The sequence below is a fragment of the Populus alba genome, chromosome 1 (assembly GCF_005239225.2).
Source record: "Populus alba chromosome 1, ASM523922v2, whole genome shotgun sequence".
Taxonomy (NCBI): domain Eukaryota; kingdom Viridiplantae; phylum Streptophyta; class Magnoliopsida; order Malpighiales; family Salicaceae; genus Populus; species Populus alba.
Genome location: NC_133284.1, coordinates 18,366,421 through 18,377,016, shown reverse-complemented (window position 1 = coordinate 18,377,016; position 10,596 = coordinate 18,366,421). Strand labels below are relative to the sequence as shown.

At 32.3% G+C, this 10,596-nt stretch overlaps 1 protein-coding gene across 1 annotated transcript; it reads right to left on the bottom strand.

Annotated features, from left to right (window-relative positions):
* Positions 1 to 3,268: 3,268 nt before the first annotated feature.
* On the bottom strand, positions 3,269 to 4,240 carry LOC118046252 (sulfite exporter TauE/SafE family protein 3-like). The gene is made up of 4 exons (XM_035055077.2): positions 4,030 to 4,240; positions 3,840 to 3,933; positions 3,607 to 3,747; positions 3,269 to 3,519 (listed from the first exon to the last, which is right to left on the bottom strand). The coding sequence occupies exons 1-4, from the start codon at positions 4,114 to 4,116 to the stop codon at positions 3,443 to 3,445; spliced, it is 399 nt and encodes a 132-aa protein (XP_034910968.2). The 5' UTR covers positions 4,117 to 4,240; the 3' UTR covers positions 3,269 to 3,442.
* Between the last annotated feature and the right edge of the window lie 6,356 nt (positions 4,241 to 10,596).

The following is a 10,596-nucleotide window of genomic DNA, read 5'->3' as shown; positions in this document are numbered from 1 at the left end:
GTAAAACATATGGAAAACACACTACTAAAAAGTAGAATAATTAGCATCGGATGTTAGCATCAGAATAATTTAGATGTAATTTTAGTAATAGATTAGCAACAGATTAAATATATATTAATTTTTTAATATTAACAATTGATTTAGCATCGAAAAATCCGACACTAAAAAATAAATTAATATATTAAGAATTAGCAATGGATTTTCCATTGCTAATATGGTTGCTGATTTAAAAAGAATTAAATTTTGATTTTTATATTAATTAATAATAATAATAATAATAACATGTTGCTTTTTTATTGGTCCATCTATACATACCTTGAAAACAAAAAGAGAACCCCACATTCAGTTGCAAACTTACTCATTCTCCGAAAGAACCAAACATTATCCCCTTCTATACCTAATTAACCTAATTATCCCTTTTTTCCTTTCTATTCCTTCTCTAGAAACCAAACCCATACGTCCCTTTTAATTCAACCTATTTCAATTCTACCTATCTCTGTCATGCGCCATTTTCCACAAATATAACTTGTTATTTTATTAACTTCTTCTCCAGCTTCCAAATATTCAATTTTGTAGGGAACAAGCATGGTGTGAAAAATTAAAATAGCAGGCATAATTAAAAACTCATATTTGAGAGATTATGTTTGTAATTTAGAGAGAATATATATTATTTTATTAACTAATTTTATAGAATAATTTTATAGATCTATTGCAAATTATTTGTTAAACATGGTAGTAAGATCTTTTATAGGGTACCAGTATTTTTTGTTTCACTGGGTGTATGTGTGTTGTTTTTTGGGGGAGAAATATGGGTAATGTGTTTTAGAAAGGATGACAGACTTTTCTTATATCCTTTCTCTTTCTATGATCGCGTTCTCTGTTGCTTTTCTCTTTTAATATTTGGAATTTGTGTTTTACTGGGTGTATGATGTTGTTTTTTGGGGGAGAAATATAAGTAACGTGTTTTAAAAAGGATGACAGACTTTTCCTATATCTTTTCTCTCTTTATGATTGCATCCTCTGTTGCTTTTCTTTTTTAATATTTGGAATTTGTGTTTCCCCGTCAATTTTTCAACCTCCTTATTTATACTCCCCATATTCTTTTACCAAATTCCCATGTTATTCATCGTGGCTAGTAACTAATATTTTCCTTTTCTCTCATAAAATACTTGATGGTTTTATTGATTTTGGTGGGATTTGTAATAGGATCTTTGGGAATTGCTTTACCTAGATCATTTCCAATCACAAGCTCAAGCCTTTTCTGGTAATTTCTTGTAATTCTAGATTCTCACACTCGGATTGGTTTTTCTTTTTCCTGTTCAAGCAAGCAAGGTAGAATTCTGGGTCTTGGGTTTTGTTTATTTATGTCAATAATGTTATGCAGTATTAATTTCTTGTGTTGTATCCTTAATTGAACCCAATGCTCTGTTTTAGCACTCCGAAATTGTGGAAAGATGCTAGCTAAAACCTCCACCATTTTCTTCTCATTCAAAAATGATGCCTTTTGTTTTAGTGCTATTTGTTGTGTTGTAGATCTATAATTGAGTGGAGTTTTGATAGCAAGAAAAAGCTGGTGGAAAAGAACCTCTATGGAATGATGCATTTTCGGTGTTACATCAGAGTGCTAAGAAGCCTGAAACCTTCATAGATAACAAGTCTAAAAAGTTGTTGTAAGTATTATTTTTTTGTAATTTAATTATTATTTAAAATTAAAATGAATTTATTATTATATTTAATTTTATTGTAGAAGAATTACAAAAAAAAAAAAAAAAAGATTTCAAGATATGAAACTGATCAGGAAAATCATCCTTCATTTGATGGAGCAGCTTGGTGTGTGGCTATAAGAGGAGTTACAAAGAGTAAAATATATGGTGCACCTAGTATGCCGAAATTCATGGTTAGTAAGAGTGCTTCATCACAATCCTATATGATGGAGTCAACACCTCCTAGCTCATCAATTCAGGCATTGAAAGAGCAAACAAAGGAAAGAGATGGTCATATTTTATCACTACAACAGGAGATGACTTAGGCTCGATTCTTGGGATCACTAATCACTAATAGAATCGAAAAGAAAGAGAATGTCCTTACTAAAAACAAAGAAAGTCGGATTCAATCAAAAACTTTCTTAGTAATATGGGATACCAAGCTTGGGCATTAAATATGGACCAAGGTATGTCGACACCTATGGCTTCATCTATCTCATAACATGTGGCTCCACATATATGTCCCTTGTCTAATCCAGTATATCGATCGAGGCCTCGACCACCGTATACTGGTCCCACTGCATGATGGTACGTCAGCATTGTTTTGGTTCGTTTCCACCCCCACCCCCACCACCACCTTTATGATAAAACATATTTATTAAATTGTGACTTATCTATTTTGATGAGATTTAAAAATGTAGTGTGAAATTTATTTTATTCGACTTATTATTTTTGATAAAATAATTTCTAGTATTAGTTTATGTTCTTTGTATATTTATCTATAATTTTTGAAATAGCCACAAATAATAAAAAAAATCAATAAATGAAAAAAATAATTTAAAAAAATTCATGTTAAATCAGCAACGGATTAACAACAAAATTTCTATTGTTAATCAGCAACGAAATATCAGCAACGGATATTTCGTTACTGATCAACAATAGATATTTTTTTGCTGATCAGCAACGGAATATCTGTTGCTAATAAGCAACAGTCATTAGCAATGGAATATCCATTGTTGATTAACACATTCAGCAACCAAATTTCAGCAACTGATAATCCATTGCTAAACAAATCAGCAACTGATAATTCGTTGCTAAAAAATTAGCATCTATTATTTGCATATAAAATTATCCGTTGCTAAATTTTATCAACAACAGATTTTAATATTATTTGCAACGGACTAGTTAGTTGATAATAGGCTCATTTTTTAGTAGTGCCACGTGGTCAATCTCAAATTTTTTTAAAAAATAATACTTTTTAGTCCAGCTATTTTTCTTTCTCTTCTAACCCAATCCTTGTAATTTTTAAAATTTTAATTTTGACCCAAAAATTTATTTTTTCATACTTGTCTTCTAGAGAGGAGAGAGAAACTAGTAAAAAAGATATTGTAATTCTTATAGTTTAATTTTTTCATATTTTTTCATACTTTCATCCTTGTAATTCTAATAATTTAATACTTATTATCTCATGTATTGTAACCATTTGTTTAAAGATTAACAACTTTATCATCTAATGGTCCCTAAATCACACCAAAAAAGATAAGTGGAATAAACTTTGCTCTAGGTTTTTTGTTATTTATTTCATTATTCGTGACATTCTCGTTAAACAGGATTCGTGCCATGCATCTATCTTTATCCTAATAGGGGGTGGAGTCTAGAGAGAAAAGGGCAGATTTAACTATAATTAAAGGATTTTCAGATATAGTAAATAAAGAGAGAATTGAAAACTAAGCTGCTTCCTATGAGCAAATGTTTTCAAATCCCATGTATTCATTCCTCTCAATCTTTCTTATCGAGCGTCCGATGCCAACCCCACCTGTTCGAAGAGAAGAAAACCCTAATTCAGCCATGAAAATCTCAAAATATTGAACAATATGTAGCTGTAGGGAACATGTATATATACCTAATAATATTGCACTCGCAAATATTATAAAGGCTAGAGTGAAGATGATTAGAGATGCTCTCCCTAATATTCTGATCAGCTTTCCGGCTACATGTTGCCCCACCACGGCAGAGATGGTAGCCACGACGAAGAAGTAGAGAGCTGTGTAAAATCAAAGAAGTTAAATTTGTTGCTACTCATTTGAGTTATGTTGCTATTAAAGAAGAAGAGAATGCTTTGGCTAAAAATCTTACCGTAAGGAATGGGGAAACGTTTCAGAAGGTAAAATTCTACAGCAGATATTGATGCAGAAAACATCATGGCAAAGGCGGCAGTGGCACTCGACACCTACATTGAATGTTTTTCCATAATTTGTGTCGGCCATACAAATCCTATAGTACTGTCGAATGATCTTACAAGTTGAAACAAAGTAGGAAACTCCACCTGTGGAGGGATTCCCATCTCCAAAAAAAGAGGACCCAAAATGAATCCTCCACCGAGTCCAAGCATGCCTCCACCTATGCCAGCCATGAGAGCTGTGACACAATAAAAGAAAAGCCTGTGCAAAGGCCAGTTATTTCTTGCTTCTCCCTTGGATGCAATCTTTCTCCGCCCTTTGTACAGGCCAACGGCCACATATGAAGTAACGCCGACTGCCACCGGGATCTGTCAAGCAAGAGCAAAATGTAGTAATTAACTACTATTACTACACCATCAATTATCACAGAAAGAAAGGGAGTTTTGATATATATATATAGAAGAAATTATGCATGTTCCTTAGCATATACAGTGAAGCCTGCAAGGTGAGGTACCTGCGTTGTGTTCAATAACCAATATTCAACTGAGCAAGTGGTTGAGTAATTCTGTGACAAATAGACAGGCGTCGGTTTTCCATTAGCCTTGTTGATCACCACAGAAGGGAAAAAAAAGGAAAGGGACGCGGTCGATGAAGTGAAAAGTAGGAGTGGCGGAAAAAACCTTGCCAATCTGCAACGCAAGGATGATCAGCCAGATAGCAACAAGAATTCCGAGTTCCTTCCAATAAACATTCTCTGTAATTGAGACCTGGCAAGGTTTCAGAAGCAATTAGTCCTGAAAATCCACAAAAAGGAAATTCAGACTGCATAACTTCTCGAACCTTTTCTTTTTTGGACTCGGATTTTATTTGATATTGACCGGTGGTGCCTCCAGGAGGGGCATTTTCCTCCGCTGCTTCAATTTCGTTTTCTGATGAAAGAGCATATTGGCCATGAAGGGGACAAAAAAAAATCACGATGGCTAGATTTGAATTTTATAAACCACTCACCAGAGTTACCCAACTGTACACTAGCAGCTTCCTGAAAACTTACAGAAACAATTGAGTTGTGGAACCCGAGGAAACAAACTGTGTTAGAACACCATAGATAAACTAGGCTCAGAGGAAAAGAGAAGAGTGGGATGACCTGTTTTGATTTGGTTTCTTTCTTCCATGTTTCAACACCTTTGAAGAATGCCTTGGCTGATGTTGCTGCACGTAATTAACACCGAAGGATATAAAAAATAAAGTTGCCCAAGAACGGGACAGTCAGAAAGTTGCCCTGAATATATACTAGCTAGTGGTGTATCAGTACCGACGAAGATGATGATTAGCAAAATTGTGATCATCCAATCACTAAAGAGCACATTCAGGGTGACTCCTATGCTAATTCCCAGAATCAACATTGGCTGAAATAGAAGTGCCAGATCGTAGTCGATGATAGGCAGTTCCAGCGTAGGATGTCTTAATCTTAGATTATAAAGAACAGTCGATGCTGCTGCACCTGTGATCATACCTGACAAGGTAAACAAAATCGACAACAATTTTAGAATGAGGTTCTTCTTCCATTTGAATTCATTTCCATATCTTTTCGTTGCTTTGACAGATCCGATTGCCACTTCTTATCAGTGATAAATCTTTAAAATTGGAAACTGTTAATACATTTGGATTATGTTCGCAAGAAAGCATAAGCTACGAGGGTTGGTTGAAATTCTGAATCATCTCAGAGATACCTCAGGATAAATTTTCTGTAACTTGGATTAAAAAAACTTCATCGAACAAAAGGGTGTCTGTAGCATTTTGATATTGCTGCTGGTGATTTGGAATCAAGCCTTGCAACTTATTAGCAAGTTGTCAGATGCATAAATACTAAATATAGGGATAAATTTAACTTGCATTTTGATATCGCTGCTGATGATTTGGAATCAAACCCAACAATGAGGGTAAGCATCGGTACAAAAATGCCACCTCCACCAACACCTCCTACACTCCCACATGCTGCTCCCAAGAACGTAATTAGAGCACCAACCACAGTTTTCCATCCAAATTTCATATCCTGCAGATCCAATCCTAAAAGTTAATAGTAAAACAGGAGAAAAACATGAACCCGGAGGAAACATAAAATCTACCCTTCTTATTTTCCTGCAAGTTCGTATGAAGCTAGGCTGATAAATTCAAGCAATCAATAGAATTTTACTTAGACAATTGGACTTACAGGCCAAACATGTTTGTAACCCGACTGGCTTGTTGTTCCATTATTAAATGAATCTTTCTGTTTCAAACTTGGCTCTGCTACAGCCATCGTCAATGTTGAAATTGCGACAATCAAACCAATCAAGATTTTCCCTCTTAGTCTTGAAGATGAAGTGCCGTACCACCATTTTGATCCAACGCCAGCCATCATATTCGTCCGTGTCTAAGATTCTCAAATTCGGACTTGAAACCCGAAACTCGGATTAACCAGAAGCTTGAACTTAGAGAGACAAAAAAAGAAAGGTTTGTTTACTGTAGTATATCAGAAAAAATAAATCAAGTTTCAAGCTGGAAAACAGGATGAAGCAAACTCAAATGTTATGAAGAACACCCAATTAATCAGCTAGGTGTCGCATCCAAGAAATGTTGACACAGCCAGGGACAAGAAAGAATTAAACCTCACACGCAGTCTCTCAATATTTATGCACGAAGAGAATACTACGAGCACTCCAAACAATGACGAGTTCTTCATTTCCACTTGGAAATATTATCATTTAACAATTTTATTGATGAAAACTTTTATCCGTATTTATATTTTTAATTCATCGACACATGTATACTATTGATGGGTTTATAAATACAAAAAAATCTATTAAACAAATTTATAGCTAAACAAATTACATTAAAAATAAATTATAGCATACACCTTTTCATTCCAACTTGGAAATCTTGATGATGATAGATACACAGTTACACACCATTTCATTTCAAGGAAATTTATAGTAGTAATCATAAAAGTGGCTTTATTGGATGCTAAAACTAGAAAACATGGAGAATTCTATAACTCATAATAAACTCTTTTCTAATAACTTTTGTTTTGACAAAGATGGATTTGTTTTTGTTGCTGAAAACCAATTGCACGTGCTCTGATATGAACTCAATTGCTTACCTGTTGGAATTTGGATACGTGGTGTGAGTTGGATGGCTGGCAATGTATGTCGTTGGTGTACTCAACCACACCATAACATCTTCTTAGCATCAGTTGTCTAATAAAAACTACACGTGACAAATGTTCTCTTCTTGTATAGGCAGGCCATGGACTATACATGTTGCCAACTTCCCATTAATTGCTTATGTGCATTTCGATATTTTTTTTTAAGAAAAAATAATTTTAAAGGCCTTTTTTCTGTTGACGTAATGATCGGTTACTTCTTATTTTGGGAAAAATATCTTCGACTTTTAATCAATACTTACATCAAACAAAAAAACAATTATAAAAAAAAAATTGATCAAATAAAATAAATCCACAGACAAAAGGTAAAATAAACTTCTAGCAAGAAAGAACTAAATAAGTATATGAGAAAAGACCCATTTATTTATACGTGTAAAACTAAAAATTCCAAAGCTTGATAGGTAATAGATGTCAATATTAACATGAGCGTAAAAAAGATGAGTTCTTCATTGTATACCAAGATATAGATTATTAGTGATTGAAATAATAAAATAGCTATTTTAGCATTTTAGAAAAATTTATTATTGTTGTTGAAGGTAATACAATATTTGTCATATTGCTCATTAGTAATTTTTGGATTGAAGGATGGTAAGACAATCTTTTTTTCACATTTTATCATAACAATAAAATAATTAAATCATTGTTAAAAGCAAAAGGATAGCTAACTTGCATCAAAGAGCTTTTTGTATTTTTATATTATTTTTTTTAGTAATTATCAAGTTAACTAAGAGGCAATTTAGTATTTTAATACATATAAAATATAATTTAAAAAAAAAAATGGTTAGTGCGCGCATGCATCAACAGGTGGTGGTGCATGACATGTCGTCCAATGGCTAAACATCGCCTTCTATGAAGGAGTTAGAAGTGTCCTAGTGTGGTTTTCCCAATAGTCAAGCGCGTGCATGACAACACAACAACTAGGCTCTGGAAGACTTTTTTCTTCTCCTCTCTCTTTTTTCTCTCTTTTCCTTACCAAGACATAAAAGTTTCATGTGATTTATTTTTTGTATTCAATTTTGTCCTTATTTTTTATGCTATTAAATATATTGGTTTATATTTGTCTTTTAATTTTTGCAATTTGATTTTTATTTATTGTCAATTTTTTTCTATAAAATTATCTCGACCTTGTGATTTAAGACATACAATAGACATGTAATCTTGACATGTCTCATGTCCAAGTCATAAATTCCACGAGTTAACCTAGCTTTGCCTAGAGCAATATTTTTTTTCATTTGATTTTTGTTGTTGTTGCCTCATTTTTATCATATTATCAAATTAATCAAAATTTAACTTTATTAATGAATTTCTCTCACTTCTTTAAGAACATGATCATCTCCTTTTTTTTTTCTTTTAGGTTAAAAAAATTGGTCTACTCACGGTGTTGCTCGGGCCTCTAATCTAGTTTTTTACTACTAGATATGCTTTGATCATATACTACTTATGGTGCTTCCTTCATAGGCTTTTCTCTTTTTTCGCCATTATTGTCATCTAAATCTACTTGAATATATTTTTTAACATCATTGTTTCTTATCCTAGATTCAACTTCATAAAAAATGACATCATGAATAACAATAATTTTCTTAGTGTTATAATTATATAGTTTATAAGCTTTTGAACAATTACTAAAACCAAGAAAAATACAGTTGTTTCTTTTGACATCATTTTCCCCCCTCTTTTTATCCAAAATATAGGCATAGGCAATGCACCTAAAATTATGAGATGATCTATCGTTGATCTTCGTCTACTCTAAGCTTCATTCGGTGTTTTATCTCCAACATAAAACGCTAGACTTCTGTTTGAAATATCATGAATGCTCAAGTTTACTCCTTCGAGCCAAAACCTTGTAAAAACACTTTGCATCATATCTATAATATTGTTATTCTTTTTTTCACAAACACCATTTTGTTTAGGCATATAAGATATGGCAAATTGCCTCTTGATTTTATGAGTCTTACAAAAATTTTCAAATTCATGTGAGTCATACTCTTTACTATAATTTGTTCAAATAACTTATATTGGTTTATCAGCTTTATTCTCAATATGTGGTTTATATTTCTTAAAGACTTCAAAAGCTTCATTTTTTTCTAGCAAAAAATAAACCAAAATTTTTAGCTATAAAAATGATTATATATCTTTTGCCTCCATTATAAATGTGGAGTAATTAGCCCACAAATATCGGAATGATTAAGCTCCAATGGCTTCTTTGATCTCTATGATTTTCCTCTTAGAAATTGATTTTATTATTGTTTGCTAATAACACATTCATCACAAACTTGAGAAGGAGTTGTAAGTAGAGGAAGTTCTATTACTATATTATTTTGATGTATAATTTTCAATAAGCTAGAATTAAAATGTCTATAGCAAAAATCACCATAGTTATGCTTCCTCCTTTAATCTCGTATAAAAACATGAGTGAGTATCATTTTAATGATATTGAGAAAACAAGTGATTCGTCTTCATGTTAACTTTAGAAATGAAACCTAATTTGTCATCTTCAATTCTACACTCTATTTGTTATATAAAATTCATATCTCTTTTCTTAAAGCTGACAAATGCTAAGTAAATTTATTTTTAATGTTGCAACAAAGAAAATATCAGAGATGGTATGGATAATATTCTTCTTGATTTGGATTGTTATCATTCATTTTCATGTAATGAAAACTTTAGAGTCGTCATAAACTTCACAAAAGTATATGTTATATAAATGATTATATGCATTTTTAGATCTAACCCTCGACAATGAAAAATCATATTTGATATTAAGGAAATTGGTGTGGCCAAACAAGGATATTGTTTGTTTTAGAGACTAAAATAAGAATCTCTCATGCATCATTAGTCTCTTAGTAGCCTTAAGGCATCTAAAAAGAACCCAATATTCGATTCACAATTGGTTGGTGTTCTTTAAGCTCATGAATTCAATATGATGTTACGTAGGATTTTGATAGGCAGCACTTTAAATTGACAATCATATGAAAAACAGGTATCGGCTACCTCATAACTCCTAAACTCATGGCATAAACCTATCATATTCACTCTTAAGGACGAAGAGAGGGTGAGCTTTCCTTATAAGAACGTCATTCTAGTGATTAGTACTATATAAGGTGTTCATGTATGATGAAAATGTAGTCAACATCCTCTAAAAAAAAAGTCATAGAATAATTAAGCATTCTTTTAACCGAATTGATTTTAGTAAAAACTCCCTATATAAAGATAGAAGATAAAAAAATGTTAGTTAAAGGAGTCATAGACATATCAATAATCAATGGTAACTATCCTAGATGTCACACACTCTAACATGCCTTTATAGTGATTAAGATGTATTTGGTTTAAAATGTTATCCTCGAAAAATCTTTTTTTCACTAAATAAATATGATAATTGATACCAAGTATTTGGCCATGAAGTTCCTCTCTAACAAATGAATGGCCACAGTAAGATGAAATTAGATAGTGTCTAGAAAATATTCCTTCATTAGCTTTAAAAGCATCAATTTAATATTTTTTTTTCAAGCGC

Excerpts from the sequence above, each read along its gene's own strand:
- LOC118046252 (XM_035055077.2), bottom strand. The coding sequence starts at position 4,116 with ATGGCTGGCATAGGTGGAGGCATGCTTGGACTCGGTGGAGGATTCATT. Across the intron at positions 3,934-4,029 it reads AGATGGGAATCCCTCCACAG|GTGTCGAGTGCCACTGCCGC; the intron begins GTGGAGTTTCCT and ends CATTCAATGTAG. Across the intron at positions 3,748-3,839 it reads ACGTTTCCCCATTCCTTACG|CTCTCTACTTCTTCGTCGTG; the intron begins GTAAGATTTTTA and ends GATTTTACACAG.